Source organism: Bicyclus anynana, chromosome 2 (genome assembly GCF_947172395.1).
Source record: "Bicyclus anynana chromosome 2, ilBicAnyn1.1, whole genome shotgun sequence".
NCBI lineage: Eukaryota > Metazoa > Arthropoda > Insecta > Lepidoptera > Nymphalidae > Bicyclus > Bicyclus anynana.
Window position 1 is genome coordinate 16,441,417 of NC_069084.1, and position 23,083 is coordinate 16,464,499.

The following is a 23,083-nucleotide window of genomic DNA, read 5'->3' on the forward strand; positions in this document are numbered from 1 at the left end:
TCACTGCTGAGCTCGAGTCTCCTCTCAGAATGAGAGGGATAAGGCCAATAGTCCACCACGCTGGCCCAATGCGGATTGGCAGACTTCACTCACGCAGAGAATTAAGATAATTCTCTGGTATGCAGGTTTCCTCACGATGTTTTCCTTCACCGATTGAGACACGTGATATTTAATTTCTTAAAATGCACACAACTGAAAAGTTGGAGGTGCATGCCCCTGAGACCTGAGACATACTATTAATTAATATGATAATAGTGAGACTTAATTGCGAATAAAGCTTATTTATAAAAGCATAATGCATATACTTTTTTTTTTTTTTTTTTTTTTTTTTTTTTTTTTTTATTCTTTACAAGTTAGCCCTTGACTACAATCTCACCTGATGGTAAGTGATGATGCAGTCTAAGATGGAAGCGGGCTAACTTGTTAGGAGGAGGATGAAAATCCACACCCCTTTCGGTTTCTACACGGCATCGTACCGGAACGCTAAATCGCTTGGCGGTACGTCTTTGCCGGTAGGGTGGTAACTAGCCACGGCCGAAGCCTCCCACCAGCCAAAGTTACTACATTGGGATTAATAGCAATTTATTACTTAGATACAAAAATCTACAAAAAAGAGCAAGCTAGCAAAATTTTAAGTACACAACAACAACAACAATAAATACATTAAAAAAATAACAAAAAATACATTAAAAAAATTAACATTAATCAGAACATAAAAGACCTTTTCTCTTTCACCGCCGTAATATAAGATAAACCTAAAACAAAACTTCAATATGTATTTAAAAAAATCAAGATATATAATTCCAAAACCCATAATTATAAATCACTAAATAATATTATTCAAAATCGTTGTTTTGCGTTGGCATTAATATTAAAAAAAAAACAAACATTTATTTTTTCGGCCTCCGCACGATGCTGGTGGGAAGTCGTGTAGGCCGCTCGTCGCTGCTGTCCACACCCTATGTACATAGATTGAAGATATTTACAGATTTGTTCATAGTTTCAGGCTACCTTTCTACTAAAGACGTAAGAGGACGATATACACACAATGAAACTCAACTTTTACAGATTGGCTTTAAGCTTCAATATATTTAAAACCTTGGGTTGACTTTCTCAAACATCATTAATACAAAGGCAGCATATACAAAATACATTTAATATTATTACACAAAATAAATAAACATAGATAAAACACACAAAGTAATAAACATACGAAACCCTGACCTTTACCATGGAGAGAAGTGGATTCAGTTGTTAAAAATTTTTCGTAAAAATAATTTTAAAAGTTTGTATAGTTATTCATTAGCGAGTGATCTTAAATAGTACGATTTTACAGGTACCATCAGATGGTCAATGCAGTGTTCGAATATTAGACGCACTCGTGGAAGGAAGACACTATTTTAGTTTTGTTTGTTAAAAATCAGATCTCAAAAAGGTATTCCAGACCATGTGCAAATCAGACGAATAGGTATTTGGTCAGAGATATGCAAGAAAGAAGAAGATGCAAATTACTTAGTAGGGGTCCCAATGATGTGATAAGATTAGTCACTAGGATTAAATCAAAATGGCAAATTATTTCCTTAAAAATTCATTATTTTTTTACGCTTTATTAAAATATCATAACTATTATGCATTGACGTTGGAATGTTTAAATACATTTTCCAATGTCTTAGTCATTTCATATTTCTATAGGATACGTCACTCTATTTAACCTTCAATTCCATCTAACTGATATAGGAATACGTGCACCTAATCTAATGACTTCAATTATCCTATTAGAGCTATGTTAGTCATTTAGGTCATTGGGCGATCTCTAATTAAACGAAGTATCTCTCAAATTAAATGTAAGGTATACAGTTTTTTGTATAGGAATCTTTCCTTCTGTTTATGATAGTAAACTTTTTACTTGAATTGACACAGTAGTTTCCTAATATAACCGTTTTCCCCCCAAAGGGCAGAAAACGATTATTTAGGTTTCAGCCGAAGCTTGATCCACTTACGAGATTACCCTCCAAATTTTGCCCGTTTGCAGTGTTCCTACCCTACATTTCATTGGGTAAATGAGGTTTTGACATAACATCACGCCGTCATCTGCCGGCATGTCGCTTGACAGTTGTCAATGTCAATCAGTACTCTCGTAAGCCGGCAAGGCATGAAATTTTAGTGGATCAAGCTTCGGCTGAAACCTAAATAATCGTTTTCTGCCCTTTGGGGGGAAAACGGTTATATTTAGGTGTTCGAGCCTTCAGCTTGATCCACTTACGAGATGTGTTTATATTCTGCCGGCGATGGCAAGGCGTACTGTGATGACCATTTTTATGATAGTAAAAGAAATGATAATCATTATACATGTAAATTAATGATCAACGACGTTTAAATTATCAGTATATAAATCAGTATATTATCAGTGATTATCATAGAGACAAAATATTTTTCTCATCTCTGAAGTAATTAACTAGATATCAAATTTAATTGATATTAAAATTATTGTCATTTAATTAATCACAGTTATTAATGTAGATTTCACCCAAAAGTAACACACATATTTTTATTAATTGATATTTTATTTAATGGTAAAAACAAAACCTATACAACCCATATATTCATTTAAATTGGTGTAAATATGCTGCACTTAATGCTGTAAAGTAGTAAAGTAAACCTCAAAACATCTGAGGAACTTCTTCAAGACAGCGTATTGACTACCTACTTTAAATTTCTATTGTATTTTATTAAATCTGTATTTACAGATGCTTTTAAATTATCTGAGAAAGCTGAAAACGTGCTAATTTCAATAAGCTTCGCAGTTATACCGAAATAACTGCGAGCAGCAACTTTAATCTTTGTCTTCTGCTAGACATAACAAACAAACCAGATTCATTGACATGTCCAATAATTTCTTTACCCAAATATAACAAATTTGTAATATCAGTTTGTACTAATAGATATAGCCCTCTGACTACATAAAGTTAACCAAACCAATGTTTGATCTGTATTTTGTCAGAACCGTACTGTGTATAGTCAAAACATGAACTCTCCACTCAAGATTAAATCAAGGAGTCATGACATGCTACTTAAAATAAGCTATCAGTTGAGTATTTAAATAGACTTATAGGTGACCAACCATGTTAGAGGTTTTGGTTTTAAAATTGGTTTCAATGCTAGTCTAACTTTAGGTTGATCAAGTACCTAGGTAATTATCTACTCGATAATTTTTGGGTTTATAAACCTATTTGACTAAGGATTTCTAAAGATCAATAGCTCTGAGTACGAGTTCTAATTATTTATTAAGTATTTGCTAAAATGAAGTCCTACCGAAGTAGGATCTAACTGTTAACCCATTCCAACATATCCAGGCTTGATTACACGTATTAATTGTGAATTTACGCCAAGCTGTTTCTAAAATATTCTGTCCTCTGTTGCCAAGGACCTTAGTAGTACAGCAAGCACATACAATATGTTACTGAATGTGACCTGTTGGTACTCGCGAAAGAAATGTTAGATTGTTAATTGTAAATGGTTGGCTCTTGGTTCTCTGGTACAATGGAGACCTGGAGAAGAGGAATATCATAAACTTTCTCTCCTATCTGGAGCTACCAGAAGATAGGTTCTCAAGCAGTGATTAAGATGTCTCGAATTGAAGGTACTAGCGTTGAAGATGGAAATAAGCTAGGGCCACCATAGCCTTTAGTTTAAGTCTTTGCTGAAGACGTCGACGAATGGGCAATACTAGAAAAGCAATCATATTTTAGATTGGTTAGATCACTGCCCTTGTACTGGTAAACAAGTCTACTTCTGGTTTTTCCATCACCTTGAATGTTGTCTGAAGAGCTTCGTAACTTTAGAATTTAATCTAGCAATTCTAATAATTGGTATAGACCCGTCTATAATCCCAGAAAAGTACCTGGCTTAGGTATATTTGAAGTTGGTTAGCTAAATCTAGAATTTACTGCTTAATGCAAAGAGGTATAGATTTATATATTTGTTATCTTCTTGAAATATTGCATACAGTTTTTTCTATCTAAGGTCCTTTCTCACTCTCTCTCTCATAGAAAATCCAATACAATCCATAATATCTCTTTAAGCTTGTGTCAAACATGTTGCCGTTCATTTTAGAAACTGTTTATGAATATTAAGTTTCTTATAGTTCTCTACTGAATCCTACTGCATCTGATGTTATAAAATTTCAAGTAGATGGTCTTCTCTAATACGTATGTAGATATATTGTATAATGTATACTGAATGAGGCGAGGAGCATGCATAATTTATAAATATTATACACTGCTATAACAGTTGCAAGCCACCATGCCCATCAGCGAAATTTCTTTATGAGTAAGTAGCATTTCTTGACTGTTCTTTTGTACTGTCTTTGGCGACATACAGGCGATTTTCCTATTTGTGTTGACATGAGATTGAATTTTCGATAGTTTATATAGATACCACCCAATATTGGGTAGCTGTATCTACCACCTATATGATGAATAGAGGCAGTATGCTTGAATCGTTGTTAAAAAGAATATCATCTATAAGTAAAGTAACTAAGTATAAGTAGGATGAAATCTGAATTACTTAGCTAAATATATATCCATTAACAAATCTATACAGAGTTATCATTCTACAAAGTAGACATTTTTCAAAAGTTTAAGAACAGAAACCGTCTATGAGGCAGGTAAAGATGTGGCTTGTGATACCTTTGCCTGTACATTCAAGATATATAAAGCGACGGAATGATTGTATCGGCAAATCAAATAAGCTTTTGTGGGCAAGAGTAATTAATTAATACGGCCATATTTTCCCCTTGAAGGAGAAGGAAATATTTATTCGTTCCTAACTCTCTTAATTTCCCCACAATATATGTATTATATGAAAAAATTTCCATAGATTAATTTTAAATCTATCATATATGACAGATTGACAAACTTAGAGAAGAAATGCAAACAAAGTGTAATTTTAGATCCAGGCACACTTAATTAAGTGCATGAATATTTTGAGCACTAAGATCTTTTCTGACTTCAAATATAATTTATTTATTTTTTCTTCTCATATTTAGTTCGTGGACATTTTCTCGAGCCAGAGATTCTATGGAGTGACCTGTTTTAATTGGGTCTGGTACCGGGAATCGAACCCGAGCCTTTATGTGTGAGCCAAGTATCTAGCCAATAATGACTAACCCATACCGGAAAATATTTATTTATTACATCTTGCATTTTAATATGATAAAGCCAGTTGACTTTCGGTGGCTAAATGGGTGTTGTACAGTGAAATACATTGCAAAAGATTGTGGAATCTCTTATTTGAGGCTTTATATATAGGTCTCAGGCATTGTATGATTTCCACCCTTTTTGTATCTAAAGTGCAGTCATGTATCACGAGTATCTGAAGTGCAACATTTACTGTCACTGTCACTGCATTATGAAGTGATTGTCTGTGAACGCGGGGTCATCTTTGCTAATGCACTATTTAGTATTATCTTCAGTCAAGTGAAGACTGGACTGTTGTTGTATATTCGAATATTCGCGAAGCTTCTGGGAATGATATCCTTGCTTGGCTAGGAATTTTTACTGCATGTCCCATTTTGCTTTAAGATAAAGTATTTATCAAAATAAAAAGATTAGTTTCCTGGTCTTGCTTGTCTTGCTAAGATAATCTTCTAACTGAACGGGAGCAATCCAACAACATTCAGTATTTATATACTCTAATAACATCGTATGATGCTTGGTTCTAAGATTTTATTACGTTGCTCCAATAAACTTTCTGTGCAAAGTAAATTTTTCTTCCGATACAGTCAAGACGAGGCAACTTCGTCCATAAGGAAGGCCATCAACTGGATCTCTTAAAATATACAAAGCCTCTCAAAATAGAGGAAGGGCAGTAAGGACAAAGAACATCCGTTTTAAAGAACCTATTATCGTATGCATCGATCAGAAAGATTTGTTTCATTGTTGAAAGTAGGAAATAAATCAGGACTCACAGCAGTAGTTAAATAATTATGTTAGCTTCAAATGATAAGTATGCTTTTGCGTTCTCTAAGCCCATGCGAGCTTTAGACACTATAAACATGCGGTAGATGGAGAGTAGGTATAGTGAAACGCAGTAAACGCGTAGTTTTCATATTCCACTGAAATCTTTTCTTCGAACACATCCAGGTTTGATGTGTTACCAAGGAGCTTCAATATTGATAATAAAAATTCATCAAGCATTTATAACTTTCTTAAAGACTCCCAATTAACTTGAGTTTACATACGTTATGTATTCCATGATCTATAAAGATCGTCATTAAGCTGATTACTGACGTTCAGGGACCCTGGTAATTGAAAAGTACCCAAATACGCGCCTTAGACTTCAGGCGCGCAGCCGACAAGGCAGCAGTCAGAGGTTACTTAAAGGACAAGCAAATAGCAAATAGCTGACAAATAGGCATCGTAAACGCCGGCCGTCTCAGCCAAAGCATCGACGGACAACTCAGATGACGTCTCAGTTAGCGAATCAGCCGTGCAGCCGACATTCCAGACGACGCGTTGGTCAACATCCCAGACGACGCGTCAGCCGATATTTTAGACAACGTCTCAATCAGCGAATCAGCCGACATCTCAGACAACACGTCAGCCGACATCTCAGATGAAGTCCCATTAAACGACACCTCAGCCAACGTCTGAGCAGCCGACGTCTTTGCGGCCGACGTCTGCACAGCCGACGTCTCAGCCGACGTCTGCACAGCCGACGTCTCAGCCGACGTCTGAGCAGCCGACGTCTCAGCCGACGTCTGATCAGCCGACGTCTCAGCCGACGTCTGAGCAGCCGACGTCTCAGCCGACATCTCGGCTGACGTCTCAGCCGACGTCTGAGCAGCCGACGTCTCAGCTGACGTCTGCGCAGCCGACATCTCGGCCGACGTCTCAGCCGACGTCTGAGCAGCCGACGTCTCAGCTGACATCTGCGCAGCCGACATCTCGGCCGACGTCTCAGCCGTAGTCTGAGCAGCCGACGTCTCAGACGACGTCCCAGGTGGGACGTCATCTGCTCATCATTCAGTAGGACTATACAGCGAGTCTGCCGTCCGAAGAGCGGGCATTCGCTAAGATGAAAAAGAGAAAAACTCTCATTCAGTATAGATCTACATAGCAAGTCTGCCGTCCGAAGAGCGGGCATTCGCTAAGATGAAAAAGCTTGTCGGGAGTCACGTGGACACTCGACAGCGAACAATACACATCGGTCGTACAAGATGGCTACGAATTTTTCGTTACTGTCTTCATTTGGTAACTAGGTCTATCCAGCGAGTCTACCGTCCGGAGAGCGGGTATTCGCTTAGAATTGAGAATAATCTTTCATCTAACTAGACCGTTGACAAAAATATTCTCCAACAAATTTCACTGTGCACTATCACTATTTATTAATATTCACATTTAACACTGCTCACTTAACAAAATTTGAAGACGTACTGATTGACATTGACAACTGTCAAGCGACATGCCGGCAGATGACGGCGTGATGTTATGTCAAAACCTCATTTACCCAATGAAATGTAGGGTAGGAACACTGCAAACGGGCAAAATTTGGAGGGTAATCTCGTAAGTGGATCAAGCTGAAGGCTCGAACACCTAAATAGAACATTCTAATGCTATAAATAACTGCCTATTATTAAAGGCCTATTAAAGTTTGTACAATACTGGCACTTTGTTGACGAGTAACAGGATCGATACAATGAGCGTATTGAATGTAATGTTTTTCATTAAAAATATCGTGTTAGTGGTTGATGTTATAATTTTTCGTACTACCGAGTTTTGGACAGAGAGATAATTTTCATTTGATTGTAAATAAATACCTGTAACACTTTTAATACACGCCTTCCCCATGCGACGAATATAATGTCACTAAAACCAATGGAACCCTCGTCTCATATATACTTATAAATAAAATTTAACAACTAATGTGATCTTACATCAAAATCCCCGATGGTGAACTTAGCAGCGGCGTCAGGTAGAAGCTGAGACGGCGGCGCACTCTCCGGAGACAACACCTACCCCGATTCACCCCAGTGTTAGTCACAAACAAACATAGCATACGTACAAGTATGTGATAAATACGTGATTATATATCCCATTAAAACCTAATTTAAAAAGTATAACATTGCATTAACACTTAATGAGAAATAAAGTGCTTACAGTTTTAATAAAAAAAGTTAAGACCAGCAAGCTATATAGCAACAATTGCTGTACTGAATGAATATTACTAAATTTTAAGTTACCTCTACTTGGTTTCTGGGGATCTTAAAATGGCAACGCTTCATAATATTTCGTTGAAATTGAAAACACGATTTCAATAATATTAAATCACGTATTTATCTACACACACACACTAATATTAGCACAATGAAACTTTACACACAACAATTAATAGCGAACACATTGTTAGCTTTTACTAGACTGCATAAAATTTACATGTACCTAGTTAGCTAGTTTAATTACACATATTATGTAAGGATTATTATAATCACTACATCTTTATGATTTATTTATTTTAATCTTTTCAACATTATGTAACACAATTTGTGAAAGAAGTAAATTTGAAATTATGTTTAGTTTTAAAGAATTTTCTCCAAAGGAATTAATATATTTTTTTATTAAAAATACGAATTTTTTGTTTCAAGCTGTTTATCTAAAATTATAAAAACTCAAGTTACCTAACTTTAATTTCGTTGGCTTACACTTATAGAAGACGGTGACGTTCTAAAAAATATTTTTAAATTTTTAACCGATTTCTAAAAATAAGAGATTTATTTTTGGCTGAATGTATATCTTTTTCGAGTCACCGAAGAAAATTGATAAAATGACTTCCCTATTAATGAAAATAAAAAATATATGTCGCGAAATAAGTAAGTATTTTTGAATATTTTTCTGTTTTATAAAAATTCCGTTGTATACTTACATCCTGGTCACTCATCATTTCCTTAGTGGAGACAGTGGTCTCGATCCTCCTAATGGAGCCCTGGTGGATGTCCACGTCCAGCGCCAAGCACTGGAATCTCCTCAACAGCAGTACCACGGGGATGGGCAGGATGCCAGCCAGAATCATCGCCACCGCGATAGCCAGCACCCAGTCAGGGTAAGGAGTCTTCTCCACACGACCCTGGACATTGAAGTTTTAAGGCGTATTCCATTATGTTAAGATATCTCTCAACAATGACTATTATTCCCACTAATATTATAAACTCGTAAGGTATTGTGGATGGCATATGGACCACATAGATGTTCGTTACTCTTTCATGCAAAAACTACTGAATAATTGATGAAAATCATGTAAGAAACATCGTGAGGAAACCTGCATACCAGAGAATTATCTTAATTCTCTGTGTGTGTGAAGTCTGCCAATCAGCATTGGGCCAGCGTGGTGGACTATTACCCCTCTGGCCTTACCCCTCTCATTCTGAGAGGAGACTCGAGCTCAGCAGTGAGCCGAATATGCGTTGATGACGACGATGTAAGGAACAAGGGAAATATACCAGGATCGTATAAAGTGGAAGGACGTTGACTTTGCTACCCCTACGGAAATAAGGCGTGATGATAAGTAAGTCTTACCTCTTCAGCATTCCAAGCGCCGTAAGTAGGAGGGTAGAGCAGCATGAAGATGAGAGAAGATAGCAGAATACAGGAGACGATGAAGGGGCCCACGTAACGCCAGGTCACCTGCCAGTACCAGCCCGGGCGGTAGCCGGTCATCTCGTAGATGTCATTCGTGAACCTAAACAATAAACAAACCCATGTACTTTAGACTTAAAACTCAACGTAAACCTTGTTTCAAAAATAAAAAACAAAGCGCCATCTATGTGTCTCGGGCTTAACTGTGTCGCTACAGGTATTGAACAGTACAAAGAGGTATTGTTTCAAAGTTCTCTAAGAACGCCATCTACTAGTAGTTTCAAAAATCTGTAAATGGCAGCATAGATAAGAACCTAAACCTAACCTAAATATGACATTTTTTTATAAAGGCTTTATAAAGGCAGGCTTAAATTGATGGTTAAGCATTAGATGCTTCATAGAAAATGGTCATTGTACATAATAAGATACCTCTCGTGACCGTAGATGTAGATGACAGAGACCATTTCAAGCAGAGCCACGACCACGAGACCGATGGTGCCGGCGAAGGAGTCAAACATCTTGAGCCAGTACTCGCCAGCGCCGGTGGTGAAGATGAGCCCAACGAAGAAACAGAACGTACAGACAGCACCTACGATAAGGTAACGTAATATAATAAATAAATAAAGAATAATTTGATTTCTGGCTAGATAAATGCGTTATAAAAAACAATCATTCTGAAAGATCCAAGAAATTCATGTTAGATAGCTAAATACTAAGAAAGAAACTCTTTACATTAACAGGTTGACATTTATTAATTACTTAGGTTAAATAAATAAATAATCAATTTAATGGATGGACATTTGTGACGCCAAGTGTTTTTCATTGAAATATTTAGGAAATTGCTAGACAATTTAGTGGAAAAATCGCTAATACTATTTATCCTGCAGATAACTATGACAAAGTAGAGCTAATACAAGACCTTTAAAAAGACAAAACAAGACACTTCAAAATAAATGAAACAATTAGTAAATTTGCAGCTACTTTCATAATTATTAACTTGAAAATTGTTTTATCATTAGTACAGTGACTTACCAGTGATAACAGGCTTGCTGAATCTCTTGAAGAAGTCGATATCGAAGATAGTGCACAGCATGCCTTCCATGATGCCGATCTGACTTCCGAGGCCCAAGGACAGGAGCATGAGGAAGAAAATGATAGACCAGAACGGAGCGGGAGTCAACTTGAGGATGGCTTGGGTAAAGACGATGAAAGCGAGGCCTGTGCCTTCTGCAGCCTGAGAATAACAGAAAAGCAACACTGACGAATCTTAAGGTACTTATAATAAATAATACAGAATAATTATCGTCTTTTCTACAACCACTGTTGCGCATAGTAGGTTTTCTGAATACTAAGCTTCCGAGCAACATAAATAGGTTTTCAAATAGATTGAATATTTGCAGCATCATATAAAATAGAAAAATTCATGAAAACTGAAAAATATCACGCAAAATCCAGTGTGTGTAAAGGTTACATAACATCATGTAACATCGAAGCTCTTATCTTATGGTGTAATAATAACAATGGGTACCTCTTCCAAATTCTTGCTCATGGAGCATCCAGTGAGATTCAGTGCAGCAGTGACGGTGCTATTAACAGATGGATAGTGAGCTTCGTAGTATTCTTGAGTGGAGTTTAAAGTGAATCCGTTTATATGATGCAGCGCTAGTATCTTTATTTCCCTGAAACAAGAGTAATTATTTAGTACTTTTCCACTCATTCTTTGAGTGAAACTTATACTCGAATTTTATGGCATTAGATAAAATTACATCGTATTTTTTGGTGTATTTTTGATTCAATTTATCCCAAACAGTGATTTGTGTAGAGCTGTCTTATTAGTTTGATTGGTTAATTATTTATATCAGTTTAATTTTTATTCGCCAACTTTGCAGTTTTAACTACTTTAGCTTTGTAATTTGTTGCGATATCAATAGAAGATAGATGCGATTCTTTTACGGATCTACTAACGTCAGCTTTCTCATATCTCTCTTGAACACCTGCTATGTGAGTTGTAACCATTATGATTCTTATAAGGCCCAAATTTAACAAATAAACTCATCAGTCAGATCCATAAATATGGAAACGAAAGGCATTTTGAAAACTCAGGGTCAGCTCTGAGATTTCCCATTGCCTTTTGTTTCGCTTTCTGGCACCGAAAATTTTTGGACGAAAATATGTAACGATACTTAGGTTCGTTACTGAAATTTGAAAACCTATGTCCCAGTGTAGGTACACTGAACGATTTGTAGCAAAATGTCCTATCCTACTGAACAAATTTTGTACACACCTAGAAATACAAACAAATTATCTTCCATGTTGCTGCTAGACAAATGCTGAAACACTGCTAAATTAGGACAGGCAGCGACAAAGTAGGCACTTTCCGTTAAAACCAAATAGATTACATCATCACCGCACCTTTGCTTTGCTTCTTTGACGCTCCCTATTAATGTTCTTGACCTTAAATTTAGTTAGGGAATCTTTGAAGACATAATGGATTACGAAACGGGGTGGCGGCAAGCATTTCGACAGTTGAAAATAAAATATTAAAAATGTGCATGCCTTATAAAATGCATTAGACAAGGCCGACGAGCTATGGAGAACTGCTAAACTTCGTGTTCGAAATCGTTTAAACAGCTGCAAAATCTAGTACGAAAATTTCCAGAAGAACGCTACTGGAGGCGCAGGTAAGATTCATAAAGAGCCAAATTAAAAAAAAAAATCTCCATAATAATCGCAATTTTCTTTTCGCGCACACTAAAACTTGATCCCCATTCACGCTTTAACGTGAGAACGACTTTTATCTGTATTGTGATGAAATGAAATTCATACTAAACGAAAAATTATGAAAATTGCGCAGAATATTTCAAATGACGAAATTATCGCTGGACATACATACAGCCGAACGTAGAACCTCCTCCTTTTTGGAAGTCGGTTAAAAATTAAATATGTTTTTGTGTATGATTGTTACTTAATTGAAGTTTATGATTGAACAGATGGGCACATAGATTAATTATAGTAGGTACATATCCGATGACCGATATTATATGGGATCTAAGGGGGTGATACCGCAGGACACAGCTAGTACATTCTAGATTTTATAATTCAGTAGGTACGTCAAGTTTCTTCGGATTGATTTGCCCTTTGTATGGAGTGAATACATTGTAACGAGGTGTGTTATATAAATAGAAAATATGCACACGTTCAATCTCAATTGCGATAACCGACGAAGGCCACAACTTTATGAATAGAGGCATGAATATAGAAAATGAAGAGATGGCAGTGATTATAGACTTCCATTGTCATTCTTCCAATCTCGGTTCATCTTGTCGTCTTTACTAAAGTTGAGACGACATCGCAAATGTTGGTATCTACAAACAATGAATACCTACTACCTATAGAAAGGTATATAGGTATAACATCGGAAAATAACCGCGGAGACTTTTAAACATACTTAACAAATATAATATAATATAACCTATAAAGAAATATTATTTCGAGATTAAGCTACTTGTATCGACTGCCTCATTGCCATCATTCGAATCCAGGTTCGTGCTATGAAATGTTGAGGTGTGACAACCCTCATTATATCCAAGAAATTCTTAGCATAGCAGCCAGGAGTTGAGAAGTTAGCGATTTTTTATGCCTCAGACGAATTTAGTTCAATAATCTGTGGTCATAGACATAGGAGACATAGACAGTAGGTGATAAAACAGTAATCATTAGGGAATCAAACACTGCATTCTATAAAGTTACAACATTGTGACATCGTTGGTTTCCTTAGAATCATCTCTGTAAGAGACATTTTATGTTTGGCATCCCATAGAAATAAAGTTCAAATTGTAATAGAACTTGATAAAGGCGAATATTACATCGACGAGTCGGATAGTCGAATAGCGGAATCACACCCTAAATCATTTTCACCCTAAGCCAATCCTCAATGGAATAGCGTGGTTCTTAGAGCTCCAAATCATCTCTCATTTAAACAGAAAGGCCCAGCAATATATTAGCTATTGAAAAAGACTGATGATGGTGATAATAATTCTGAAGCTGCAACTGTAACCATACAGTAGAAGCTTCAGAATTATTATCACTATAAAAACTATGGCAAAATCGGGAAAAAATAAAGTCTATGTTAACTCCTTTAACAACAAGTATATGCCAGTATAGCTTTTTCAGAGAATAGCAAACAAAAAACACCGTAATGTACCGTAAGTGTACACAGTACCTACACTTTCATATGCATTTTAAGTGAAGAACTGTTAATTTAAAATTACAAACAGACACTTAAATTTTATTTATTTGAATAGATAGAAAGTGTCCATTGCATGCAAATCGATTCAAAGAAACTCGAGATATCAATCAATAACTTTACAGAGGTGCCCCTGAATGTGCTGACCTTCAGAACAAGGAATATGATTGAAACATCTCCATTTCTATTGATTGATGATAAGTTTTAATGATGTTGTATAATACGCCATTGTATTGATTACCGTCGTCATGATTAGGTACATATGAAGTCAGCTATGAAATCTTCCAATTGAAATTAAAACATTTGTGTTTGATTGTACGACTATGTGATGGAATTTATTTCAAGGCGTATTATTCTTTGCGTTATGACATATGTTTTCTGTGGTGAATTAGTTTAAACGTTTTAGATCAGAGGCCGTGTGGAGTTTTGTGTGTTGAGCTGTATCATGAGAATCGCATTCTGTGCACTGTATTGAACTTAGAAAAGCTCGATGGATCAAAATTCTGGATGCTTCCAGCAGGTTTGATGTTTTTTTTTTTAAACCCCATCCCTGAAATAGGATAATACTAATTAGGTATAATCGAGGAATTCTGTATTGTATATACTTGTATGGACTAATAGATCGTTTGAAATTTAATTACATTTTTGATGCCTTGCATTTATTTACCTACTTACTGATTTCCGAACGAACAATTATATTCAAAGAAAAATTAAGTGCATCAGATGTCTACTAAAGATATTATAGAAATATAACGATATCACTTTTTTCCAATAATCTAATAATTCTAATTAGTACGTTCATTATTGTATATTTTAGAAGTTACGTCATCAACTATAGCAGTGCGTAGAGTTTTGTCTATAGGATTTTTTACTGTTACAGATATAATATAATATACATATCTGTTCATAATAAATTTACAACACTAAGTGAATAATTAGGTATGACTCAACGTAAATAGCGAATTCGTTTCATAAGGTCAAGGTTAAAGGGCAACTCTTTAGGGTGTTTGGAAGCAATTAGTGTATTTATTTTTAGGAGCGACGTCAGGCGTCGAGTGTCAAAACTAATTTATAAAGTTCTGGAAAACTCAGCGGTCCAAAGATACCTATTATAATAAAAGTTAATCCAAGCCTCGGGGTCGATTTAAATTCGAGATGTCTTGAAAATTGAATTGCAAATGCGATAGAATATTGCCGAGGCAACATATTTTCAAGATGCTTTGATGCTGATGTTCGAGTGAAACTTGTGAAAATCATTTGTTTATTAATTATAAAATATGTGTTGCCGTTTTACCGAGTTATTAATATGCTTTATCAGTTGTACTAAAGATGCTTCACACATAATCGGTTTCCCCGAATTCAGACATTTGTACTTTCAAGTGTGGTCACTAAGGGTAAGGCATTAGGACTAGTATTATAAAACCTATAGGTATACCTCATAGGTCCCAACGTCACTTTTAGCAGTATTTCGATTTTGATAAAGAGATGCTAATAGATTTTCCCTACACACTAGGCTTTAGTTCTCTCTGAACACGAGGAGCCGAGGATACTAAAGATGACCACGGAGGCGAAGGTAGCGGTGAGCACGTTAAAGACAGAGACTAGCAACTCATACCTCACGCAGTTGTTGATGGGCGTGTTATAGGAGCCGAAAGCGATGAGAGAATCGAAGAAGTAATGTTCTTTTTAATAAGCACTCACTTGGTGATACACTTCTCGACCATAGTGAAAGCCTTGAAGCCGAGGATACTGAAGATGACCACGGAGGCGTAGATGGCGGTGAGCGCGTTACAGACGGACACCAGCAACACATCCCTCACGCAGTTGTTGTTGGGCGTGTTGTAGGAGCCGAAAGCGATGAGAGAACCGAAGGCGAGCCCGAAGGAGTAAAACACTTGAGTGGCTGCGTCCAACCATACTGTCGGGTCGAGGAGCTTGTTTAGCTGGAATAGATTAAATGAATTAGAGGTATTTATATATTTTGGGTAATTTGTGTAAGGAATATTAAAAAGTTAATATGAACATTTCGTCATAAAAATCGGTGAATATTCGAATATTGAGAAATCTGTCTGTTGATGAGTTTTGAGATCATGTTGATTGATTGATAATCGCTTTAAATTAAGTTGCGTAATGGTTGCGTACATATAATTTATCAAACACGTCATATTTGACAAACTACGAGTAATTGATTGATAACCAGTAACGTATTTTTACCGAGAGCATACAAAATACATGTGATGTAGACAGTATTCATCTCTACCTATATATTACGAGTATATTATGTACTCGTATATATTTATTGCCAACATATAGCTTTTTTGATTATTTGAGGTATTGATATTTGTTTTTTTGCACCGCAGCCGGAATCAGTCTTCAGATTCTATGTGTATGGTATGTATGGATTATTGTTATTTATATTGCTGGCTTTTGTGTAATAAACGTAAAATTACCTTAGGTTTATACATGTGAATAATACCATCCGCAGAACCGGGTAAAGTTATTCCGCGGACGAAGAATATTGTAAGCACCACATAAGGAAACAGAGATGTGAAATAGACGACCTAAAAAGAAAAAAAGAAACTAAACTACTAATTCTTAACGAACGAAAAATATCAATAAACCTTGTAGTTAAAACTAATACTAAAGAGAGTGCCTCAAGGATGGCCTTTAGGACCAATTATGTTAAAAGTTTATACCAATGGTAAGCTTCTTAAAATAACAGTTTAATGTAAAAATATTAATTTAAATACCTTTCCACTACTTTGAATACCCTTCATAACGATGAAGAAGACAATAATCCAAGCCAGCAGAAGATAAAGCACAATCCACCATCGCGGTGCACCGGGTTGATCGATACTGGGCGACGCATCCAAAGCCTCTCTGTACCAATAGTAAACAGTTGCAGACGCTTTGGTACATTCAGCTTCAGCCGTGCCATTGTCTTGGGGACAGTGTGCCCAGGGCAATTGATCTGCACTTAACTGTAACCAAAGAAAACGCGTCAAATTATAGTTTTTATTCAACTAAATGAAATGAAGTACATTAGGAAATAAAAATCCCCAGAATGTGAAAGTAAATTTAATAAAAATTAGTGTACTTTTCGTTGTGATAGACAAGGTGTAAGAATGAATTAAACATCCTTTAGAAGTTTTTTATTTTGATGTCTCATTCGAGGGTCTTGAATAAATTTTAGCGCACACATTATTCCGTTTACACCATTTTGCCTTTTTGCCTTTGCTGCTGTCGGATAAAAATATTGCTTTAGGTTTATGTAAATCGAATATCTTAGAAAGCTAACGAAGCTTACCCGAATACTATTGAAGAGGTAGAAGAAGACCCAAGTGATGATAACGTTGTAGTACAAAGCGACGAACAGGGTGACAACACAGCTCGCTATGCCGATACCGCCAAGCCATGGGTGGATAGTATTCCAGACACCAAGGGAGCCAAGCCGCATCTTCTGACCAATTGCCATTTCAATCAGGAAGAGTGGAATACCTTCCAGGATCAACATGATCAGGAACGGGATGAGAAACGCACCTGAAAGTCATGATCCTATGATATGATAGAAATAAATGGCATGATAACAATAAATGTCATGACAGCAATAAATGTAAAATACATATCAGACAAATTTTTAGGGTAGAAAGTATCACAAAGGTATCACTAATAAATGTTTATTTGAAAGTATAACGTAACGTATGTACGTACGCTTGTATGAAATTTACTACGATAATAGTTCAGCTGCGGAATAACAAATTTATATTGATATACAAAACAGTTTTGCTAGTATTCATTATTTTTTTACAGCTTTAACAGATTGAAAACGTGCCAATCAAACATTGATTTCAACTTGATATTTTCATCCAATCCGAAAGAATTCAGAAAGAATATTAACAAGTAGACAGATGGACAATAAAGTCGTCTCGTATATTGATTTAGTTTTTTCTTTTTCAATTAAAACTCTACACAATAGCGATGTGAACATCCATAATACGTTGTTCACATTAACGAAATGTTTATTTCGATATTTCTTATTAGATCAGGTAGATGTAAAATTCTGACACTAATGATACTCTAATGAATATCTAATGATGATTTGAGTTAGTGATAGCCCAGTGGATATAACCTCTGCCTCCGTTTCCGGAAGATGAGGATTCGAATCCAGTCCGGGGCATGCACCACCAACTTTTCAGTTGTGTGCATTTTAAGAAATTAAATGTCACGTGTCTCAAACGGTGAAGGAAAACATCGTGAGGAAACCATAGAATTTTCTTAATTCTCTGAGTGTGTGAAGTCTGCCAATCCGTATTGGGCCAGTGTGGTGGACTATTGGCCTAACCCCTCTCATTCTGAGAGGAGATTCGACCTCAGCAGTGAGTCGAATATGGGTTGATAACGAATGATTTGTATCTACGCCTTAGGCCTTAGGCCTACGGTTTGCATGAGGATGCATTGCATTAAGCATTCCAACCAAGGTTAATCATTCCTTTCCATCAAGTATATTTGTAATCATGTGCTATCTGTAGGTAAAAAATGACCGCGCATTTATTTAGCTTATTGCTGCACTCTCCAGGGAGTAATGCCCCGAGAGTGTGAGCTACGCTTTTATTTACACTCACTTATTGATAGCACTCGTACGAGTTATATCGATTATACGGTTACTCAACTCACCCACACGATCTGTGTTTTTTCATTTGCCTATACTTTAGCATACTTTACAGAACAAACGAAAAACATAAATTATACAGGTTCAATATCACTTTTGCGTAAGTAATCTATAACATTGTTATCAACCAATATTCGGCTCACTGCTGAGCTCGAGTCTCCTCTTAGAATGAGAGGGGTTAGGCCAATAATCCACCACGCTGGCCCAATGCGGTTTGGCAGACTTCACACACGCAGAGAATTAAGAAAATTCTCTGGTATGCAGGTTTCCTTACAATGTTTTTCTTCACCGTTTGAGACACGTGATAATTAATTTCTTATAATGCACACAACTGAAAAGATGGAAGTGCATGCCCCGGACCGGATTCGAACCCACACTCTCCGGAATCGGATCATATGCACTGGACTACCACGGAATCTTTAACCCTTAATAAGGCGCGAGCCTGTGTCATAGCTAGAATGAAATTTAGGGTGGATTTAAGGAAATCAATACCGTAGATTTCGAAAAAGTAGTTAAAAAAGAGGGGGATTAGGGGGGAACACCCCCATTTTTCAGTGGGAAATATATTCCCTTTGCCCGATTATGTCTGTGTAATGAATTTGAAAGTGGGAAAATAATTCCCCTTGCCTGTTTAGGTTATAACTTTTACAGGATTTTTGTTGTTATTTATATACTAGTATTTGCCTCTGGCTTCGTTGGTTTAGTATTTTTTGTATGTTTGTATTACTAAACTAAAACGACTTAAAAATATTATTATAAAAAGATTTACTCACTTAATTTGAAAACAACTTTATTAAAAATATATAAAAAAAACTATTCTTCAAGAGAAGGAGCTTCATAAAACAATTTGAAAAAGTACAACTTGACAAGTGCAGTATAATATTTTAGTTCTCTTCTCTTCCTTCTTTGTGCTATAGAAACGACATCTTTTGGTAGGTATGCCTTCCTCAGGAAGATAAACCCCAACATTGAGGAGAAGGATCTCATCTGGTACGCCGAAATTAGAACCCTTATTTTTTAGACAAAATTAGCCGACTTTTCTTGCTTAAGTAGATTAAAATCAGCTGACCACTGCTCAACTTTCTTGTTTTCCTTATTTATGTCTATAAATCTAGAAATAAATATCCAAAATATCAGAAATAGCTATAGAATATGATAAGAATAATATGAAGAGGAACATATGGTAGCATAAGTATTATGTACGTCCCTTATTAATCTATGTCCCCAATTTTAGCTTTATTTTCAGTAGATTTTTATTTTTTGTCCCCCATAGTCATACTAAGTATTTTATATATATATACCGAATAAGAAATCAACAAGACGCAATCGGGCAATGGGAATTATTTTCCCACTTATAAATTTCAACAATTTGAGGGTAAAGAACACTAATAAAGACGTAAAACCAATATACACATATAGTATGATAGTAATGTTACATAATACAGAAATCATAATCTACTTACAGGATTTTTAGTAGAACAATTTGATTTTTTTTTCTTTACATCTACCGAAAACGTCCGTTATTTTTACTATTTTCACGTCACTGCACTTTTAACATTGATATATCAGTTCAAGTTCGCCATATTTTGTTAAGTGTCGCACGGTAATTAGTTCACAGTTTACTAAGAAACTGTACTGTATGCTTGCGATAATTCTATGGGCTATCTTTAATATAAAAATGGAAAAAAAGTAAAATGGTTCGTGGTGGGAAATATATTCCCCTTGCCTTATTAAGGGTTAACATACACAAACCTATCTATTATAGAGATAGTTTGTACACAATCTAATCAAATAAATGGCATGGTTAAAAGTGAACCTAAAAACGTGATAATAATACAAAACACTATTAAAAAATTATAAAAAAATAAACCCACCCGGTGCGGGACATTTGAGTGCCCAAGCAACCGGTGGTCAGGGGTCAAGAGTGAGGAACCTACTTACAATACGCGCCGTCTCAAGAATAACTGCCTTCTGTATCTAATTCTTGATCCAACAGTTAAGTGAAAGCTTCTTAAGATGTTGGTCGAAACTTTTCGCTATAAGACCATTGACTGAATTATACTAATTTTTTTAATTATACTAAATTTATTATTATGCTTTTACGACTATAGTCTGAGAAAAGGTCATAAGAAATTCAGCATTCATGTAAGTTTGGCGAGATATGCCGAAGATAGGTATAAGTAAAATGTTATTACAGAATTGGGACGCTAAAACATGTAGGAGTATGAATAATATAAGACCGGTGAACGTTTTTATTACCCCAACACGCCACCTCGATACGCCGAAGTTATACAACATTCCGGGCCAACTGGGGGTATGCCAAGGTCACCGTATCAATACTTAATGCCTGCGAACTTTTAGGACTACCTACATTATGAAAGTCCTGGAAGTATCTACCCTCGGTAGTATTAAATTAAGTATTGAAAGTTTCAAATATAGACCGTTTATACTAAGTACTTAGTCATGATGCAGCTTAAGTTACATATAATAAATAATAAATAAGGGTTCCGTAGTCCACAAGAACTCTTATTTGTCATTCCACCTTCACACAGGAAATAAAGCTATAAGAAATTGTAATTGTTATCAATTGTAAATTATAATACTGTATGACTTTTTCAAAAGAGCAACTGTTGAGTTTCTTGCCGGTATCTTCTCAGCAGAACCTGCCTTCCGAACCGGTGGTAGAATCTTACAAATAGTCAACTGACGTGTCAAAAGTCCTCGTAAACTGAGCCTACTTGAAATAAATGATTTTTGATTTCATTGATTTGATTTGATTTGATGATTCGTATAATGTACAATGAACATCGATTCGACGACGTAGTCTTTAATTATAATTTTATATGTCCTTTTTTTATTTTTTTATTACAGGTTAAGGTAGTTGATTAAACATTATTGACAGTCAGTATAAATAATTACAAATTTAGATTTATTTAGAAAATTGGCTCCATAAATTCTCCTTATTTATGGCAATTTTCAGCTCTGTATCATTCGCATAATTTGGGCCCGAGTTTGTATGGAGACTGGGTGTCTCCTTTCAGCCAAACCTATTCAGTAGTTAGTAGAGAACATCTATATCGCTTCTTTGCTTCAACAACTTTTGTGATATCTCGAAATCTCGAAAAACACTATTTTACAGGAGGCTAATTCTTTAACTTGCAAAAAATGTTCGTGTTCCAACTAATGTATTTTAAAGTATTATAATTAAATTAAATTTTTTAAATTAAATTAAATATTTAAAATAAATAAAATTAAATAAATAAAAAACAATTTTTTGCCACGAAAAGTTTAAAAAGAGCCTCGTCTAAAATATTTTTTTTTTAAATAATACGTTATTGAAGCAAAGCGGCATATTCACACAAAAACTAAAAAAAAAAATAATCACACATAAACAAAAAAAAATAAACCTTGGCTGAGTTTGTTGTGGGTTTGGAACCCTCGTAACTTTAATTTTAAGTTTTCGACTATTTTTACCACCATTAGATTAAATTAAATTATGACATAATCCTGACATTTCAAAAGTGCTTGTAAACTAAGCCTAAATGAAATAAATGAATTTTAGAATTTCATTATCAATTAATATGAAATAAATGAATTTTGATTTTTTTTTTCATACTGCCATACAAAGTTTCGCATTTATAATATTAGTAGGTATTAGAATACAGCGAGAGTACTTCGTAAGGATAACTATTGAGCAGCGGCGTGCACACCAAAGATGCAAAAATGCGTTGTCTATGCTGAGAACTCATTACGAACCTTTATTGTGCACCATTTTGTATCTATGCATATCCTAGTTAAAAATCCTGTGCACGCCAATGCTATTGAGTAGTATAGATATCTCTAGGGTCCCAGTAATATCGTAGGCGGAAACAAACATGAAAGTTCGTAGCGAGCTCTACGGCGTAGACTCGTAGCATCAAAATCAATACCGCGGTACCGACCCCTGCCCCGCGCGACCACTAAATTTAGATTCACTGAAATAATCTGAAACTCTAGTTCAGTTCGTATTCCTTCTGATGACCTACATTCTACTGTCCACAAATATTTTATGAAATAAACATTTCGTTTAACTTGTTTGATTTAATAAACTATAGAAATTAAAATATTCGGGATTTTTAAAGAATGAATTTTTAGAAAGTTTATTTACAAATATTTGAAGAAATAAATATTATAAGTAAAACTGTGTTTACTTAACACACGTCGAGTGTCAATAAATATTTGACACTCGACCAAATAAAAAACTACAGTTTGAGTTTGAGATTCTAATATTTTCATATTTAGGTAAACGATAAAACGTAATTTCTTTGAAAAGATTTACGTCTAAGATTTTCCAAAATAAATCGTCTACTATAAAAATCATCGCATTTCTATTTATGACCTAGATTTTGCTGTTCACATATAGTTTATGAAATAATGATTTCGTTTAACTTGTTTATGTACCTATGTTTCTAAAATGAAATATACGAGTATAGCATAATATAATATTCCATTATTCGTAAATCTGGCGATTGGTAAAAATATATGTTTGATGGAATT

General features: G+C 35.4%; 1 protein-coding gene across 3 annotated transcripts in view; it reads right to left on the reverse strand.

The window, feature by feature from the left end:
* LOC112050257 (sodium- and chloride-dependent transporter XTRP3) overlaps positions 1-23,083 on the reverse strand; it is a 47,343-nt gene that overhangs the window by 7,233 nt on the left and 17,027 nt on the right. The window contains exons 3-13 of one of the 3 annotated variants that reach the window (XM_024088479.2): positions 17,186-17,418; positions 16,629-16,859; positions 16,329-16,439; positions 15,580-15,821; positions 11,161-11,311; positions 10,665-10,866; positions 10,062-10,221; positions 9,573-9,735; positions 8,923-9,123; positions 7,937-8,014; positions 889-959 (exon numbers count right to left, since the gene is read on the reverse strand). In XM_024088479.2, the coding sequence (XP_023944247.2) occupies positions 891-959; positions 7,937-8,014; positions 8,923-9,123; positions 9,573-9,735; positions 10,062-10,221; positions 10,665-10,866; positions 11,161-11,311; positions 15,580-15,821; positions 16,329-16,439; positions 16,629-16,859; positions 17,186-17,418 (1,841 nt within the window). In that variant the 3' untranslated portion in view covers positions 889-890. The remainder of the gene's footprint in view (positions 1-888; positions 960-7,936; positions 8,015-8,922; positions 9,124-9,572; positions 9,736-10,061; positions 10,222-10,664; positions 10,867-11,160; positions 11,312-15,579; positions 15,822-16,328; positions 16,440-16,628; positions 16,860-17,185; positions 17,419-23,083) is intronic. The other 2 variants (XM_024088480.2, XM_024088478.2) reach the window with 2 other exon arrangements.